General features: G+C 43.1%; 2 protein-coding genes and 1 long non-coding RNA gene across 5 annotated transcripts in view; 2 read left to right on the top strand and 1 right to left on the bottom strand.

The window, feature by feature from the left end:
* Positions 1-12327, bottom strand: part of ntmt2 (N-terminal Xaa-Pro-Lys N-methyltransferase) — a 28754-nt gene extending 16427 nt beyond the window's left edge. Inside the window, exons 1-2 of the mRNA XM_052073481.1 lie at positions 10831-12327; positions 4893-5065 (exon numbers count right to left, since the gene is read on the bottom strand). Coding sequence (XP_051929441.1) covers positions 4893-5065; positions 10831-11218 — 561 coding nt within the window. The 5' untranslated portion in view covers positions 11219-12327. The remainder of the gene's footprint in view (positions 1-4892; positions 5066-10830) is intronic.
* Positions 8931-19942, top strand: part of LOC127605754 (uncharacterized) — a 90785-nt gene continuing 79773 nt past the window's right edge. Inside the window, exon 1 of the long non-coding RNA XR_007963650.1 lies at positions 8931-8999. This is a non-coding gene — a long non-coding RNA (uncharacterized LOC127605754). The remainder of the gene's footprint in view (positions 9000-19942) is intronic.
* orc1 (origin recognition complex, subunit 1) overlaps positions 14954-19942 on the top strand; it is a 44189-nt gene continuing 39200 nt past the window's right edge. The window contains exons 1-5 of one of the 3 annotated variants that reach the window (XM_052073367.1): positions 14954-15093; positions 15181-15270; positions 16283-16438; positions 18056-18183; positions 19418-19590. In XM_052073367.1, coding sequence (XP_051929327.1) covers positions 16422-16438; positions 18056-18183; positions 19418-19590 — 318 coding nt within the window. In that variant the 5' untranslated portion in view covers positions 14954-15093; positions 15181-15270; positions 16283-16421. Of the gene's footprint in view, positions 15094-15175; positions 15271-16282; positions 16439-18055; positions 18184-19417; positions 19591-19942 lie in introns of all 3 variants that reach the window. The other 2 variants (XM_052073365.1, XM_052073366.1) reach the window with 2 other exon arrangements.

The raw sequence follows: 19942 nt of genomic DNA, 5'->3' as shown, positions 1-19942 counted from the left end.
GCATGAGCGGTGATGCATTCATCTGATTGGTTGCTCTCTATGTCAATCAAGTAACGGGCTTGATGATAGGCTAACGTAGTACGTACTGTGAAGTTGGCGCCTTGTTTGAATGGCATCGCCGCTGCCGCGGCGTTTTAAACGCTTGTCGTGTGAGAGCCCGGGACCCGCATTGAATCAGCCAAAGAGCCGCATGCGGCTCGAGCTGCGGGTTGGCCACCCCTGGTCTAGACAAAGGTCCACAAGAATACTCCAACCTAAATAACGCTTTCATCAAGGATCGAGCTCAGTCCTTGCCGCTGGACAGATCTTATGACTGTGCAATAAAACTGGTATCTAACGTTACTCTCCCCAGTTCTTGAGTATACCAAGTGTCTCAACTCAAACGGGGGGCTTTGAGGGAGTAACCTCTACATTTCCGGTCAGAGTGAGATTATTTTTCATTGAGAAGAAAGATAAGTCATTACGCCCGTGAATAGTGACGAGTGACTCTGGCATCAGTAGCCACTGTTTGTTTGTGGACGGGTACAATGAGCACCACCTGAGCATCAATGTAAAAAAATAATAATAAAAAAACTGAGGAAATGCGGTTTGACCTTAGATCAATTGGGGACCATAGCACCATCTCCAAGCAAGAACATCAAGCAGGTCTCCTCTTACAAATACTTGGGGGTTTACATTGATAACAATCTTAAGTGGTAGACACACATATCAAACGTTCATTAGTGCCTTCACTTCTTGCGGCTTCTGACAATATTCGGATTTGGCAGAAACCTTATGATGATCTTCGACAGGGACCATTGCGTCAGTCCTGGAGGACATGATGGCTGTGTGGGGTGTCCATATGCCTGTAGGTTTTTTATGGATTTTGGATGAGTGTTGTGTTCGTATGCACTGTATTTTGTCTACACTGCATTGTTCAATATGTGTAGCAGCATGGCAGGACCTTGTCCTCCAAGACAAGTTTCTTCTGTGGGAGACCAAATACAGTCAAACCTTGGTTTAAAATGTCTTGGTTCTTGACCAATTCGGTTTTCGACCAAACATTTCGAGTTTTTTATATCTCGGATGACGAACAAAATTCGGTTCTCGAACAAACTGAGCGCATTTGAATGCACCATTTGACTCCTCTCACCTTCCTTACACGAGGAAGTGACGCTTCCTCATGTTGCTTTCCATTGTGAGCAGACGTGTTCAATAAACATTTGTATTTTAAAAAGAGCATGGTTTCGGTTTTTGAACAATTCGGTTTTCGAGCAGCCTTCTGGAATGGATTATGGACAAAAACCGAGGTTTGACTGTAAAGTCAAATTCAATTCAATTCAATGAAAGCTCTGACAACAAATGTTTCAATTAAGTTCAAAATCGCCTTATCTTCTATTTAGGATTCATATTATTATAGCTGGTGGCACAGAAAGCAACTGGTTAGCACATCCGCCTTACAGCGATTCTGGCTCCGGCCTTCATATGTGGAGTTGGTTTTTCTCTGCGTACTCCTGTTTAATTTCACATTCCTTGCTTTTCTGCTTGGCTTTCGACGAAGGCTGACACTTTTTTGCACAGCTCCTGCCCTCTCCTTCACCCTCTCCTTGCTCGCCACTTAGTCTTTGTGCTGTCTTTGTGTAACTTCTTCCTAGCCTCCTACCGTATTTTTATCCGAAGAACTAACCATGGAATTAGTTGGCTGGTCTCTCGATGTAATCGACAATTTTTTTTTGACGAAAAGAGCAGGCAGTGGGGAGCCTGCTTGCCCTCCGGAGACATTTGCTGCCGGATAGGCCCTGGATCCATGGAGAAAGTGGAGACCGGTGTGCCTGGGAATACTGTCTGTGGAGGATGTGGAAGACATCTACATTATTGGCCTTTTGATAACAGGAATGCTGCTGTATGGTGTTGGCAGCTTTCTGTTCTATCGCAAAATTCAACCGACGGGAGCGGCTTTATTGGAAGTGAAGAAGCTGCCGGTCATTCTGGATGGTTTGGCGCGAATGTCCAACACTCAGACTCAAGCGGTGACTGAGCTCAACTACAATATTGATGCGGTTTTGGAGCGACTCCGCGCGATCGACAACACCATGGAGAAGTTGGAATCTGCGCATCGGAAAGTTTTCGGATCCGGCTGATTGGCACCAGTGAAGAGATACAGACCGAGGACTCAAGGCTGTCTGGAATTGTTGGCGGCCGTCCCTCCAAAAACAAACAACGCTATCTGGCCTTTCCCGTGGATGGAAGCACGCATGGAGTCTAGGGCCCCCACCATCACCACCCTCCTTCTCGGCCATGGACTGATAAGCCTGATGATAAGCCTGTCTTCATGATGAGCAGACCTCGACGAAGCAGCTATGACCTGTGCACACATAAACATACACACCTGGACAACCACACGTGCATGCACATCCTTGTTATCACCGTATTCATCGCTCCGATTCTTTTTCCTCCGTGACGTGGTTCAACATGCGAGCGCTCGTGTGAATCCGTGCAGCTGGTCATGTTCGGCCGCGTCGCGGTCCCCCCCCCCCACCCCCCTCCTCACCTTTCCATTCATCCTTCCCCTTATTACATGTTATGTCTTGTGACTTGTTGTAACTGTCATATGCTTATTTATGTGCTAGGGTCTTTTTTATCCTGCACTTAAATTATCCTCAGAAGAGGATAGTTCGAGCGTGTTTTTTTTCCCTCTCCCTACCCAACGTTTTCCTTTCTGAATTCTGATTGTAATTTCCCCATTTGGGACGAATAAAGGATATCTTAATCTTATCTTAATATATCTTAATAAATGGAACACAATCAGGGGTGGCCAACCAGTCAGAGACGAAGAGCCATTTTTTTACTGAGTTACTGCAAAGACCCACATCATACCCTTCCTTGCACACATGCATGCGCACACATGATGTTTACATGTGTGCATCACATACATTGAACCAGCCAAAAAGCTGAGCCGCGGGTCTGCCACCCCTGCTCTAAATTGTCCCTAGGTGTGAGTGTGAGGGTGGATGGTTGTTTGTCTATGTGTGCCCTGCAATTGGCTGGCAACCGGCTCAGTGTGTTCTGACCAAATGCCCAAAGACAGCTGGGATAGGCTCCAGCACTCCCGCGACCCGTATAATTAATGGATGGATTATTATAACTGGCTCCAAAGGAGTCCGTACCTCACCAGTCATGAACTTCAGAACACATCACTGATTCTGAGACAGATAAATGTTGAACTTCTCGCCCAAAGTGCTGCATATGTCATTTCACAGATGTTTTTTTTTGTCTGTAGTGTAATAAAAGTATTATTCATAAAACATGAAAGACCAAATATACTGTATGTGTACAATGTTTATTTCATTGTGGGAATTCTGAGAGTTGAGTTTTGAAACAAATACCATAGTGTTTCAATGACATTAATGCAGATTTCGGACAAAGGGGCTGTGAAAATGCTGTCTGAGCAGCATTTATCATCCAATACATCACCTCAACAACTCTAACCCTCACAATATAGTACTGGTGCTAGAGTTCTATCCTAGGGATGGCAAGATTACCCATGGAGTGGCCAGGGCTATCTCAAAAATTGCATTTTGGGGCGTTTTACTTCTAACCTCCACTTTTTTTTAAAAACAGAATCCAACATTAACTCTTCATCTCATTTCCATCCATCTATACATTTTCCTATCCGCATATCCTCACAAGGGTTGTGAGGGGTCCCGGAGCTTATCCCAGCGGTCTTCGGGCAGTAGGCGGGGACACCCAAAACCGGTAGCCAGACAAACGCGGGGCACACACAGACAAACAACCATCCACACTCACATTCACAGCTCGGGACAATTTAGAGCAGTGGTCCCAACTAGAAAGGCTGTCGGTCCACTTTTTTTTCTCTCTTTTTTTTTTTTTATAAGACCAAGGTCCGGTCCCATGCACGGCGGTCATGGGGAGCAGGGCTATATGCCAATTTAGTATGGTCAATTATTCATAAAAGTAAAAGCCAGCAAAATTATGCAAAAATGATCTGTGATTGACAGCAAGATTTGTGTGGATCCTTGTCTCTCAGGAGTGACATAACATCAGTGTGAATGCTGTCAGTTGAATGGTTGACATGCACAAGCACACACTGTGGAATAATGGGGATTTTTTTAATGATTTAGCCTACATTTTATCACTCTGTTGGAACGCACTTTGCAAATACGTTTGAATGTGTCTGCAAATATATTTGAATGTGTACGATTTCTAACCTGACGCACAAGTACACTGAAAGACTCTACCCGCCCCTCCCTGTCCTCATAAACTCATCGGGTACAGCTGCGGCACAAACACAGAAATAGGAATTGTATTGGATCAGAATTACTAATTATGAACTTTTTAATGTTTTTAAACTTCCATCCATCCATCCATCCATCCATTTTCTGATCCACTTCTCCTCTCGGAGCCTATCCCAGCTGTCTTTGGGCAGTAGGCGGGGGGCACCCTGAACTGGTTGCGAGCCAATCGCAGGTCATACAAAGACATACAACCATTGGCACTCACACTCACACCTAGGGGAAATTTAGAGTGTTCCATTAACCTGCCATGCATGTTTTTGGAATGTGGGAGGAAACTCGAGTACCCGGAGAAATCCCACACAAGCACGGGCAAAACATGCAAACTCCACACAGGAAGGCTGGACCTGCACTCGAACCCTGCACCTGTGCACTGTGAGGCCAATGTGCTAACCATCTGTTTTTAAACTTAAATAAGGAAATAGATTGGTGGGTGGAGGGTGACAGAGCTCGACAGATTTTTGATGGGGCTATAGCACCCCCCCACGCCGTGCATATACCGACTGATGTAAAGCATCAACATTTCAGAATTTTATTTTTTTTAATTCTAGTCAACCGAAATCTTCAGTGGTAATATATTTTTTTTTCAGTCACACTTACCACAAACCTCTTTAGAAATTGTCGGGAAGTCTCCAGATCCACATTTGATATTTCCACAAAGTCTCCCATCATTCCCTCTTCTGAGGCTGGGACATCCTCATAGAACTGTTGCGCTTTGTAGTAGAACTGTTTCTCTCCTTGGATGTACTCACATGTGACTGGAAACAGTTTCGCTGTCAGGGCAAATAAATACATTTACATTGTATTACATTTCCACACATGAAAGACCAAATATACTGTATGTGTACAATGTTTATTTCATTGTGGGAATTCTGAGAGTTGAGTTTTGAAACAAATACCATAGTGTTTCAATGACATTAATGCAGATTTCGGACAAAGGGGCTGTGAAAATGCTGTCTGAGCAGCATTTATCATCCAATACATCACCTCAACAACTCTAACCCTCACAATATAGTACTGGTGCTAGAGTTCTATCCTAGGGATGGCAAGATTACCCATGGAGTGGCCAGGGCTATCTCAAAAATTGCATTTTGGGGCGTTTTACTTCTAACCTCCACTTTTTTTTAAAAACAGAATCCAACATTAACTCTTCATCTCATTTCCATCCATCTATACATTTTCCTATCCGCATATCCTCACAAGGGTTGTGAGGGGTCCCGGAGCTTATCCCAGCGGTCTTCGGGCAGTAGGCGGGGACACCCAAAACCGGTAGCCAGACAAACGCGGGGCACACACAGACAAACAACCATCCACACTCACATTCACAGCTCGGGACAATTTAGAGCAGTGGTCCCCAACTAGAAAGGCTGTCGGTCCACTTTTTTTTCTCTTTTTTTTTTTTTTATAAGACCAAGGTCCGGTCCCATGCACGGCGGTCATGGGGAGCAGGGCTATATGCCAATTTAGTATGGTCAAGCCAAACTTATACAAATCAACACTCCTCACAACCAACCAATAATCGGGTGCATTTAAATAACAATTATTCACTTTGCCAGTACACAGCCAATAATGAGAGGTATTGTGTTGAGGCAGAGGAACTTTTTATTTTGTTAAGTTGTGCCTGCTTAATAATAGAAATAGCCCTTTTAGGGAAATAAGACATTTTTACTTTAACTTTGTTAAACAGTAGTTGTCTTTTTTCCCCTTAGTTTAACAAAAGCAAAACAAAATTCTCATTTTACCAAAATAAATACTGAACATGAAAACAAAAATATTCTTTTCATTTGTACAATTCCCCTTTTCACATCCCTCTGAAATCACTGAAAAATATATCAGAAGAGGAGTTAAGAACCATTTAAAATACTGACAACAGGGAGCACAGGAATGTGCAGTGCTGTTCTTCCACTAAAGGTGAATGCAATGTCTGAGGCATGCAAATATTATTTGAGGACGACATTGGGATGTTCATTTACCATGTTGCGGTGTTCTGCTGTTAAACAGCTGCAAAGATCCCCGGGTAGACGGGAGCAAAACTGCACACAATCGAAACCTCCCGCGATTCGTCTTGTCTAATTGTCTGTGTGCGGCTCTCCTGTGCTGAAGCTGTGAGCACACTGTGGAGTCGCGCATGCGTCTGTTTCCTGACACAATCATCCGTTTTGAATGCGTGACGCTTATGTATCGGCACACCTTAAGTTCAGAGGAGCCAATCAGCGCATCGAATATGCCGACGCTTATGTATGGGCACACCTTAAGTTCAGAGGAGCCAATCAGCGCATCTTTATCGCCGACATGCCCTGTTCAACCATTATACACACACAGTCGCGCTGCTGCGTCCTCTGCAATACATCTGTTCTTGCACGCAAATAATAAAACGGATAATTTTAACATGCGATCGCGGTAATGCGCAGATTATAGTCCAAAAATATAAAATGTATAACGTAAAAATCACTTTATAATTTATTATTTTATACAATTTGCCGAGGGTCCGGACAGAGGCGGTCCGGACAGAGGAGGTCGGCGGTCCGGACAGAGCAGGTCGGCGGTCCGGTCGTGGATCGCGGTCCACCAGTTGAGGAAGACGGATTTAGAGTGTACCCTGGAGAACCCATGGGGTCTAATTTGGCCCCTATAAATTCTGCTACTCAATTGCTACCCTTTAATCCCAAAGGGTCAAATTTGGCCCTAATCCTTTTTCATTTCATTTAATGTCCCCTCTGGCTCTCCACCTCCAAATCACCCTGCATCATCTCTTACCGTAATATCAAAGACATCAACATTGACTCTCTCGCTGCAAGGATCGCCACCGTGACTCCAGACATAGACTCCTCTCCTGATGTTTTGGTTTCCACGGCCCTCAAGCCATCCATAACCTTGCGCCCCCCTATCTGTCAGATCTTCTTCAAATCTCCATTCCCTCTTGCACACTCGGGTCCTCATCCTCCCTCCACCTTTTTCTACCCTCTGCCCGTCTCAGTACAATGGGGTGCAGAGCCTTCAGTCGCTCTGCCCCCAAACTCTGGAACTCACTTCCTCCCAACATTCGTAACATTGACTCTCTTTCCATATTCAAAACCCACCTATTCAGACTTGCCGACCCGCCTTAAATCTTTCTTTATTTATTTATTATTTTATCTGTGTTTTACTATTGCTCTTGGTTGTACAGTGTCCTTGAGTGTTATGAAAGGCGCTTACAAATGTGATGTTGGTTTATGATCGCCGATCGTTGTTATTGATTCAACAACACGTTGGAGATTCGGCCACGTTTTGGCAAGACAGTGGTGAAAAGACGCTACCACCGTTCTTGGCTAACCTGCCGGCTGATCTCTTCCGCGTTCGCTCGCTCCCTTCACGGAAGCGCCGCCGCCGCAGCCGCGGCAAACGCAGTGGTCAACTTGCTAACAGTCGTTGGCTCTCCCAACGCGCCATGGCATTCCTACCCTGTGCGCCTTTCTCGGGGAGGAATCCAACGAAACTTTTTGAGGGAATTCCCCCGGGCTCGGCGATCGACAGAGGCAATCCCTCCCGTTGATACTTCCACAAGGATCGCGTTGTTAAACGCCCGGTCGCTGACGAACAAGAACCATATTCTGAGGGAGTATTTCCTTTCCTTGGATTTTCTGTGTCTGACGGAGACTTGGGCAGGTACTGGTGAGTACAACGCTTTGATTGAATTGTTACCACCTGACTGTGGTTTCCTCGATATCCCGAGGACATCAGGAGGTGGTGGAGGTACGGTGAGCATGTTCAAGAACAATTTCAAACGCAAACGGTGCACATTCACCACATCGGGCAACAGCTTTGAAGCAAACTTCTTTGAAGTTGGCCGTGTTTTCCCGGTGCTTTGTGCTGTCATTTACCGTCCTCCTAAATACAACAAAGACTTTTTAAGCGACTTTTCAACCTTTCTTGCGGAAATCAGGCTGAGATGTGATCATATCCTCCTAATGGGGGATTTTAATATCCATGTGTGCTGTCCAGAAAAAAACGCTAGCAAAAGACTTCTTAAGACTTATTGACTCTTTTAATTTTGTGCAGTATGTGACCAGCCCGACACATGAAGAAGGACATATTTTAGACCTTGTCCTTGCTCATGGTCTACCGGTTTCAAATCTGGAAGTCCTTGAAAATGGGATTTCTGATCACATGGCAGTTTTATTTGACGTAGTCTTGTCGCATGCTGCTGTGAAATTTTGTGCTCCTAGTTGTAAACGCCGAATTTTTAACCTTCGCACTGCTAGTCGTTTCTCTGATGCCTTTAATAACCTTTGCGTACCCTCGTCTAACACAGAGGAACTCACCTCTTGGTTCGACTCGTCATGCCGTGCCATCCTGGATTTGGTGGCTCCTTCAAAAATTGTGCTCCCAAAGCCTAAACCCGAGCTATGGTTTAACGACATTACCCGCGTAGCTAGGCAGGAGTGTCGCAAAGCTGAATGCAAGTGGAAAAAAGACAAATTGCATGTCTCTTATCAAATTTGGAAAGACTGCTGGCGTAACTACCAGCTCACAGTAAAAGAGGCCAAAAGAGAATATCTGTCGGACCTTATTCTAGCTAACCGTCACAACCCACGCGCACTATTTAAAACGATAGATTCTGTACTCAAACCCCCCCACCCACCCCCCCCCCCCCCCCACCCCCTGCCTACTTGCTCGGATTCTTCACCCGAGATGTGCAACAGATTCCTTCAGTTTTTCATTGATAAGGTCTCTACAGCTAGGACTCCGGTCTCAAATACCGCATCTGACCCCTCTGTCCATGTTCCATGTTCAGCTGTACTAAATTCTTTTGATACTGTGTCGTTGGCGCTTTTGGAGGATGTAGTTCGCCAGACGAAGCCATCTGGCTCCCCTTGCGACTCTCTTCACCCGCACTTCTTTCAGGAGGTTCTCCCGAGTGTTGGCGCATCCGTCTTGGATATTATCAACAGCAGCCTCTCTTCTGGTGTAGTTCCCGAACAGTTTAAACATGCTGTGGTCCAACCCTTGATCAAGAAACCTGGTCTTGATCCAGATGTGCTGTCAAGTTTCAGGCCCATTTCCAAACTGCCTTTCATTTCCAAAATTCTGGAAAAAGTGGTGCACATGCAGTTGAAACTTTTCTTGGATGAACATAACATCTTGGAGGTCTTCCAGTCAGGTTTCAAGACGATGCATAGCACAGAGTCAGCCCTGTTACGCGTTTCTAATGACATCCTCCTGGCAAATGACTCTGGAGACCACGTGTGTCTAGTTTTATTGGACTTAAATGCAGCATTTGATACAGTGGATCACAGTATTCTGCTGACTCGTTTGCAGCACTTGTTGGGCATTGGCGGCAGTGCTCTTGAGTGGTTCAGGTCCTATATAGCTGACAGAACCTTTTGTGTCAGCCTTGGCTGCTCTTAGTCACGCACTGCTCCCCTGTCATGTGGTGTTCCACAGGGCTCAATTCTGGGGCCTCTGCTGTTCTCGCTGTATCTCCTCCCATTGGGTTCCATCTTAAGGAAACATGGTATTCCCCTCCACTGCTATGCAGATCTAGATCTATGTCCCACTGAGCAAGAAAGACGCCTTTCCATTCAGGCCACTCCTATCCTGTCTGGAACAAATCAAAACCTGGATGGCACATAATGTCTTGAAATTCATCGAAAAGAAGACAGAGGTGATATTGTTTGGTCCCAGTGGCCCTTGTACATTCCATCCTGTAGACTTGGGCCCCCTGTCTCCTTATTTGAAATCAACTGTCTCAAACTTGGGCCTTAAACTGGACAGTGATTTCAAACTCGATCGGCAAATTGGTGCCGTTGTTAAATCCAGCTTCTTTCACCTTAGACAGCTGGCCAAAATAAAACCTCTCCTCTCACATGAACACTTTGACACAGTAATTCATGCCTTTGTCACATCCCGGCTCGATTACTGCAATGCTCTTTACTTTGGAGTCAGCCAGTCCTCCATTAATAACCTTCAGCTGGTCCAGAATGCCGCTGCTCGCCTCTTGACTGGTACTCGTAAGAGGGAGCACATAACTCCTAATCTCGCGCCACCTTACCTCTCTGAACTCATCCGCCCCTACACACCTGCCCGGCGCCTCAGGTCAGTGGACCAGACATTATTAGAAGTACCAAGAACTAAACTGAGGCTCAGAGGGGATCGAGCGTTTTCTGTTGCTGGTGCCTCTCTCTGGAATGATCTCCCACTGAACATTCGGCAAGCCTCCTCGCTGCCCATCTTCAAAACCCTCCTCAAAACTCACTTGTATTCTTTGGCATTCGACTCAGCATGACTTAGATTTGTTCTTGGTTTTACTGTTTCGTGCTTTCTATTGCCTTTATTACCGATTTGTCTCACTGTTTATTGTGCATGTTAAATTGCTCCATGTACGGAACTTTGTATGCAGCGATGGCTGTTTGAAAGTGCTCTATAAATACTGTTGACTTGACTTGACTTGAATATATGAGTGGTCAATGATCTGTTTATGAAGAGTGGTTGTTTTGAGACATTTGATAAAGCAAAATTTAAGTCTTCAATCATAAAAGAGACAACTGGACCGTCTTACCGAGAGGAATCTTCTCCAACAGGTACAGGTAGCTGGCGAAGAAGTCACTCCTCATTGTATGGTGCAAGTGAAAGGACATGCTGTGGCGACACATTGTTTCATCCGTCTCTTTCCAGCGATCCCTAAATGCCTGGTGAACTGGCTTGTACTCAAACTTAGTACTGGAGTTTTTACCATCTTCAAATGAAATCTCCATTTGAATATATGTGGCCTTGTTACAGTCTGCTAAATATCCAGAGAAAAAGAATTCCTGATTGGACACAGTCCCTTCAGCTGCTAGCTGCTGCTTTGTCTGCCAAGATGAAAGTTGAACACACGTCCTGTCGATGATCAAATTCTTCAGTCGTAAATATTTTTCATGAAGCAGTGCTGAAAAAGCAGTGCACATCTTACCGATCACTCAGTTGGTGCTCTGTCTTAAGAGTGAGGAGCCTTCTGTCTCAGCACAAATAAGTTGAGCAGAGGTGAGTGAATTTTAGACTCTGAAATTCCAGAGAGTCCAGTAGGTCATAACTCAACCCCTTGCTGCCATGTAATGTGGCTCCCTAAAATTGGCACATGTATCGTGTCTTAGAACACACCCACCCATTTTTTTCTGGAACAGCTTGGTAGATATCATAGGAGGAAAAAAATACGTATCTGATATCTCTGTCAGACATAAAGATTTTGTGTTAACGATAAAAAATGTTTTCTCGCATTGAGATATACTGTATATCCCTTTGAGTTAAGAAAACTTCAACAAAAGTTTATTTTGAAAATTATATGAATAATGGTTGGCCTCTATGAATATCTCAATGAAATATGAGTTCTAACTAAAAAAAACTTAAGAACCACTTTTGCTGTATTATGATGAATATTTTTTCAATGCATATTCGCTGTAAATGTTTTAAACAGTTACATTTGAAATTCCTGTCAACCCAATATATATAAATACATAAATTCGAAATTTGAATGACCACAGTTTTGGAAACAACCTGACCAAATTTGAATGATTTGGGGAACATATATCAGTGGCAGATACTGGTCTGTCAAGGAGGTGAAGCTCAATTTCTGCCTACATTGTAAATATGTCTGTTTATTTATACGTGGATTCTACTCTCTGTTCCTTTTCAAGAAAATTATCTGTGACCGTGTCAAACCAACAAGGCGTCTTTTCCAGCGACTAGTGTCCTACAACTACAGCAACTACAATAAAACCCACCAGAAATGAAAGATTAATTTGTCGCTAGTCGTTTTCAACAAAGAGAGTGTCGCTCAGATGATTAGAAGAAGTCTCCAGTTCAACTCAGAACAGAATGAGAATTGAAAAATGCTTCCACAAGGCCAACATCAAAAGATCGGTGATTGGCTCATTTCGCTGTCAATCAAAAAGAGATTCAGCCTCAGACAGATCATCCAATCATCATGCAGAAAAGCTCAGCGTCCTGGCCAGCCCATAAATGCCCATTGTCCTTAGAATCCCAGAGATGCTGAGCGTCCGATGGGCGGGTGTCAGAGATTTTCTTGGACAAAGTTAAATAAATGACTCGGCACACAGGAAAATTGTCTTCAATATCGGCGGGAGTGGATCTCTGAGAGCTAACGACGGTTTAGTTGCTCCGCGATCACACACTCGAGCTCCCTTTCTGCCAATTCAGACTTTTATTGTAACATACAAGGAAAACACTGCTCCCGATATTTGCATACTGCACCCCCGTTCCGGCCCCTTGGTAGTGATTGGTTACCTGTTTTTAAAAATTGAACGACCAGTACGTTGGCGCCATGAGGGGGCGGAGTACTCGCGTCAGCTGTGTGCTTGGCCATTAAGTGGTATTTCAGACTCGACGTGCTATGATGATAGCTCAGTTAACGACTGCAAAACATACAGGTAACTTTGGTCTTGCCAGTCGAACAATCTGGATTAGACATAGCGGCTGGGTAGCTCAGTTGGTAAGGCATCGGTTTGGCGTACGGGAGACGGGGGTTTGAATCCCAAGCTCAGATGTCGCTCGGCCAAACAAGGTCTGCGTCAGGTGCTGGGGAACCAGAGCACCTTGATGAAAAATGGACTACTGGAACAAAACGGAGATGGGCGAGATGCGATAACATGGCTCTGTTGGAATGCTACTCCTCAAGCAACCCTAATCAGAGGGGTTACATGCAGAGAATGTGGGCTGAATGGTTACTTGGCAACCCACAGTCACGGTTGACCACAAAACAACTCATAGCTCAGTGTTCCAACATCCACAAACGACAACTGCTGTCACAACTTGAGATTGATGAGGTACAATACAGGTTCCATGGTGAAGGGCCCCAGGCTGCCAGATCAGAGGAGGAGGTCATACAAAACATTGGGAGGCAAGCCCCAATGAATGCAGATGATGAGATTGGATGGCTGTTTGAAAGTGCTGAAAGAAATAGTGATGTGTCGTTGTTGAACGAGCCGGCTCCGAGAGCCGGCGCCGAGAGTCGGCTCTTTGAAGTGAACGATGGGAGCCGGAAGGGTAGGGTTACACGCACGCACACACACACACACACACACACACACACACACACGCTGCAGTTTAGAGAAGGGGGAGGGGTTAGAGAAGAGACACACATCAGCACACTGAGCAGCACGCGAACAAGACAGACGAGGAGAAGAGAGTGCTAGTTAGTGAAAAAAAACAACACGGTGGAAAGTGGAAAGGTGAGAAAATGGATAGGAAACGCAGTGAAATATGGACTCATTTCAATTTAATTGATAGTTCAAAGGCAGCGTGTAGACTGTGCAAGGTTATGTCACGTCCCGTGTCTTCCAGCAGGGGGCGGGCTTTTCCCTCCGCCAACTGCACACCTGTTCGTCATTTCGGGTTGATTATCTGCCTTTATTAAGAGGCTCTGGCAGTCCACTCACTGCCGGAGAATTCCACGCCGTGCCATTGTTCTCTCGCGCTAAAACCTCTATAGTAGATTTCTCGTTGCCTTCTAGCCTTGTGGCCGTTTATCTTGCGTTCTCTCTAGTCCCAAAATTGTATATTTAGTCTATAGTCTAATCCGACCTTCCTCGCCTTTTGTTTTTTTTTCTGCGAGCATTTTCTGTTGTTTCCTTATTTCTTCCCTGGTCCTTATTTGACCAGCGTTTTTTGTTACTGTTTCCCTGTCGGGCTCTTTCTGTTCGTTATTAAAGACTTTTTGTGTTCATACAAAATCTTTTCGTGTCTGCTTTACCTGGGGATCCACCTCATTATTTTGTTGTGCACGAGGCGATCTTTCATCGCCTCGGGCACAACGTGACAGGTTAAAATATCCCATAGATCAGGCTCCACAAATAACCTGCACAGGCACATCAGAAATGTCCACCCATCAGTACAATTTGAAGAGAAAAGACAAGCAAGGGAACCAGCTATTAATGAAGGTGCTAGTGTGTCTGCAACTGTTGCTGCTGCTGCAATGTCACAACTGCCTAGATGTACAACTCAGAGCTCTATGAGCCACTTTATGCAAAAAGCTATAAAACCAGCAAAACAGAACACAATTGATGAGGAACTGGGTAAAATGATTGCAAGGTATTTTCATCCATTTTGTGTTGGCTGTGTGTTGTCGCAACATCTGTCCCCTCAGAGAGAATCTTCTCCAAAACAGGGCAAATATTAACAGAGAGGAGAAACAGGATCAACCCCTCAAAGCTGAGGCACTTGGTTTTTCTTCATGCCAATCTTTGCTAAAGACAAGCTACAACCTTTACCTGGATGCTGCTTTTTTTCTTTTTGTTTTACAAATCTTAATTTATTTTGTTCTGTGGTATTCAAAGCTTACTTCTGTTGTTTTACTGTAAATAGTTAAAAGCTTATAAATATACACATTCAGAGATTGGAACTTTTTGACGACCTTGTTTTGAGATGGGTCTTTGTACTTTGTTTTTATTTTTGTAGCACTCCATGTTGAGTATGTTCAGAAGAATATAAATAAAGCCATATAAATAATAACTATTTGATATAATGTCTATTTTTTGCATTAGTACGTCATTTTACACATAATATTACATTATTTTTGGTATTAAATTAATTTAAGCAACAAAAAAACTCAGGAGCCATTTGGGAGCGAAAGAGCCGGCTCTTTTTAGGAAGCCGAGCCAAAAATTCGGCTCTCTAAAAGGAGCCGGAATTCCCATCACTATTAAGAAATGAGACATGCTCAGACGTTCTTTTCTTGCGGACGTGACGTAATTCTTGCCGGGAAACTGCAGCGAACGATGTGTGCCTTGCAGAATTGGTCGTGTGACTCTCAAACTCTTGTTCCAACGTAGGTTTTATACAGTTAAGCATTACAAATCTTGTGAGCTTGGTGAAGTCCAATATATATTAACACTTTCTTTACTTCCAAGCATAGAATGAAAACGAGACTACGAGTGCGGCGAGAGTACAAGTGGCAAGGAGAACCCTTGAGGTTCGACAGGAAGTTAAAAAACGTTGAATATGGGTAAGGACTTGTCTTCTACAAATATTCTGTTTATTGAAATATTCGAGATTCATTTATAATGAATCCGAACAGAGTATTAGTTGTCGGATGTATTGCAATTCTATACATAACTCGCATTTGGGGGGACCTAAAATTGGATGCTCGTCATGCACAGTGTCAAGATTTTGGGCTTTGGGTGAGTGTGAAATTGCTGTTAAACTATCAGTTGACGCATTGTGTACATTCTTATTTCAGAACAGTTTACGGCCATTAATTGGAACAGAAATGTCAATATTTTAGTTTGAGTATGATGATGTACGAGTACCATTATGTCAATTTGGCTCTCGGAATCGCTCGCTCAAAGACCAGCGTGTAGTGAACAAAGCGTTCGGGGCGGAACAGACGGATTCATGAGATAGGCATGTGCACAACTGTGTAACCGTTTATAAATAAGTAGTAAAAGGTTGAAATGGCATCTTAAATGGATTGGAAGCCAATGCAAGTTGGCTAGTATCGGGGTATTGTGATTGAATTTCGCCCTCTTCATAAGTCTCGCTGCCGCATTTTGTAATAGCTCCAAGCTTTTAACACTGGATATGGGAAGACCAGTGAGCAATACTTTGCAATAATAAAGGCGGAACATAACAAACGCATAAATTGTAATTTCTGCGTCACCAGGAGATAAAATGGGACGTATCTTAGTGATATTGCAAAGGTGAAAAAAACGCAGTAGTAGCTTTGCAGTGGCATCTCTACTTGCGAAATTAATTGGGTCTGAAAGAAGTTTCTTAACTAATAGAGAGGTTTTTTCCTTAAAAATGCCCTAATTCGTTCCAAGCCCCCCAAAAATTCAGACATAAATATTTCCTCAAGCATAAAAACGCATCAAAATATGCAACAAATACACGTTGCAATTATATTCTTGCACAATAAATGAGAGTTGTGAATAATATAAAAAAAAAACAAAGAATAAAGAAGAAAAATGATGGTCATTTGACTTTTAACTGTGTCCTCATCGTTTTTTGCCCTCTAGTTCATGTTCTCTCTTAGAAGTAGTTTTTGCCTGGCGTTTTTTAAAGAACTGATCCAAGGACGATTGCTATTGTCGGCATTTAACAATCCTTCGAAAATGTCCAAGGCAAACATCAGCATAGTGAGCGATTGCCCGATTGATGAACACTTTTTCTGGGTGATTCACATTTATGTTAAACTATCGAAAAGCCTCATGGCCCGAGAGACGAATGACGAGGACGCTGCATAGACAAATATCTATTTAGCTATCTACACACACAGACACCAACGGTAGAGGTCCCTCTTAGCCAATGGGATGCCAGGAAGATTTGAGGTCGTAGAATGAGAAAAAGAATAATAATAAGAAAAAAACTATTTTTCACACAATGGAGAAATTTGCAATTTATAGCAGCAAAAATTATGAGGAGAAAGTAGAAAAATAAAACAAGTACTGCATGCACAAAAAACTATTTAAAAAATGAACTGTTATTAGTACAGAGTGAAATATAAAATATAAGCATATATGCACCTATGCATAATAACTAGAGCTGTCAATTTAGCGCATTTTTATTGGCATTAATTTAAATTAATTTTAACGGGATTAAATTTTTTCTCGCGAGATTAACTCGGCACACGTCACAAGCGGATGTTACGGTGCTCTATAAATACTCCAGAACAAAACAACAAGTGCGCTGCAGAATTCCACGCCCATGTCTGTTTTGCCAGCCTTAGCAGCGCGAGACACCGAAAACGGATACCTAAAGAGTTTATGAATGGAGAGTTTACTTTTAAAAAGTTGCCAGATTGCTCCACCGACAAGACCAAAGTTTACCTGTTCTTCTCTCTGTGTATCATACAGGTATACGATGTATGCCACTGACACGATTGTTACTTGTTTGGAACTATTTTGTGTGGAAGGTTACAGCGTTTCGTGTCCATATAAATAGAGCGGGTGGAGCTTCTGTGTGTTTGTCTGACAGTGGTAGCGACCTAGCGAAAATAAAACGTCTCCAGTGTTGTCATCGAACCAAGTGTAGTCATCCGAAATGAGGTAGACACAAAAACCGTAGAGAGACTTCCGCTTCCACTATAGGCTGAGTACTAGTTTACCTTAGATGTGCACTTTATAATGTTATATTGCTCTGTTTTGATTTCATTTAAAAAGCTGTTAAACAGCTGTTGTGTGACAAAATATTTTTTTTCACTGTTGTTGATGGACAGTAATATTGTGTGAGAGATTATGTGTGAACAACTGCTCCAAGTGAAAAATGTTCATGTAAAATTGAAATTATTTCAGTAAATATTTGCATTTGGCACATAGAAAACTGATTCATGATCCCAAGTTGATGAGAGCATTAAAATGGGGAAAAATAGGACAAAAAATGTAAAAGGAAATTCAGAAATAATAAAAAAATGTGTGAGTAATCACGATTAATTTTTTAGTTCATTTGAGTTAATTATGACAGTTACATTTTTAATTAGATTAAATATTTTAATCGTTTGACAGCTCTAATTTTTACCTTTCGCATCTTGAAATTTTTTTGGAACAAGAGGCAATATTTTCCTGTTAAGGCGTTTCGCAACTTGGAAATTTTGTATGAAGAGACATTTGTAAGTAGAAGTACCGCTGGACTGTTGTTCACCTAAAAAATTACTGTTTCGTTACCAATGTAATGAAAATAACGATCTTGTATGTCCACTCCGGTTGAGGAATAACTGACCAGTCGTTCATGTGAATGAATACTGTCTGTAGGACTCTCCAGTATTTCAAGCTCACAATGTCTTTCTGTCTCAGCTCTCTGGTCATCAGTGTGGAGGGTCTACCCAGGCGCAACATCATTAACACTGGACACTGCATTCTTATTGAGGGTGAAGATGAAGACAACCCTTATGTGGCCAAAGTTATCAAGCTTTTTGGGGATGGTGAGTATGGAAATTAAGTCAATTTAAAACACAGGAGAGGGGAGTGGAGATGCACTGCATAGTCTTGGGATCTTGCATTCCGAATTGTTTCATGATTGCTACCAACCAAGAAAGGATAGATTGAAAGTGTGGAAATGCAGTGTTTGATTGTTGATAATTATTCCCCTCCGCCCCCACCCCATAAAATAATTTGTGCTTCATTTTCTGAGAAAGAAAAATAACACAAAGCAGTGTTGGGTTGATAGCAGTGTCAATTGCAGAACATCCACATTTTTTGTATCTTTTTAAAACATTGACTTAGAGCAGTGTTTTTCAAACCGTGTGCCGCGGCACGATTGGATTGGATTGGATAAACTTTATTGTCAAATGTACTGTATGTGTAACATACAGCACAGATGTTGATATTGTCAGGTGTGCTGTGGGAAATTATCCAATATGTATGCCTGTGTGGTCAATCGCTTGACATTGTAATCGTGTAGTAATCTTCCATACTGGTAGGTAGGTAGCACCAGCAGCTAGCTAATTGCCTGATGCTTCAAGTTTCCAGCACGAGACAATACAATAAAAGGTATCTTTCATTTAGATTTACTTTTACCGGAGATGCAACGGCACCAATGTTCCCACTAAGCTGCGCAACTGCACACTGGTCGCACACTCTCAGCGCGCAAGAAAACCTATCCAGTGCAGTGAACGCCCTGCAAATGAATTAGATATAACACTTTTTTTTCAGTATCAATTTGCTGTGTATTTCAATTAGCGACAGGTGTCCAGCCAATTACACAATACGATGCAATGACGCTATGCAGCCAATCACGCCATTGACGGTACTTGCAATGTTCTGTGCTCCATACCAATAACAGTGCAGTGGCGATAAGTGACGCTAATGCTAATTCTTTATCATGGCGAAACGAACGGGCAGTGAACGTGATACGTCGACTCCCCAAACCAAAATAAGAATGAACTGCGGCTCTTTTAAGTTGGAATGGCTGTCGCAGTATGTGCAAATAGAAGACGCAGCAGTGAAACTGGCTGAAATCTTTTCTTTTTTGAGTGAGAAATGTCTGCTCTGGAAAACAAAATTATTCGAGCAACGGAGTATTGAACATAATGGTTGGACGATTGGCCCCGTCTGTACTTGGTATCATTTAAATTGAAACCCCTCTTCAATTCTATAAAGAGAGGCTTTGAAAGTTTGAAGTTCATTCAAGCCTCGTTTCTTTTTTTTTTGTCTCAGAGGGCGGGATGCAGAAGAAGGCAATAGTCCAATGGTTTGTTCGTGCCTCTGAAGTTCCTGTGAGCAAGCTGCCACTGCTCGGAAGAAAGCCGCATCCACAGGAGATCTTTTACTATCAGGGTCGGGACTGTAATGAAGAGGTCAATGCGGAGTCCATCCTCAGACCGGTGCAGGTAAAGAATTTGTTTTCTCATCAGGGACCACATTTGTCCATCAATTTTCGTCTGCTTATCCATGTATCACGTTGGCAGCAGTCTTACAAATAATATTCACCCAAAAACTCAACTCATTGATAGAGCAACCACCGCTGTATACAAAGTGCTGGACATGGAGCAAAAATAAGTCGCCCAACAACAAACGATAAAAGAGTAAATTCAAATTGAAAGCAGTAAAAAGCACAAAAATAGTAAAACCATAATCAAATCTCATGCTGTGTACAGATGAGTTAACGTTTTCAACATGGGCAGTGAGGGGGTTTCCTTAACGTTAAGTGTGACGTCATTCCAACGAGAGGGACCGGCAACG

The sequence above is a fragment of the Hippocampus zosterae genome, chromosome 8 (genome assembly GCF_025434085.1).
Source record: "Hippocampus zosterae strain Florida chromosome 8, ASM2543408v3, whole genome shotgun sequence".
Taxonomy (NCBI): domain Eukaryota; kingdom Metazoa; phylum Chordata; class Actinopteri; order Syngnathiformes; family Syngnathidae; genus Hippocampus; species Hippocampus zosterae.
The sequence above is the reverse complement of the archived record's forward strand: the minus strand, read 5'-3'. Positions and strand labels throughout refer to the sequence as shown.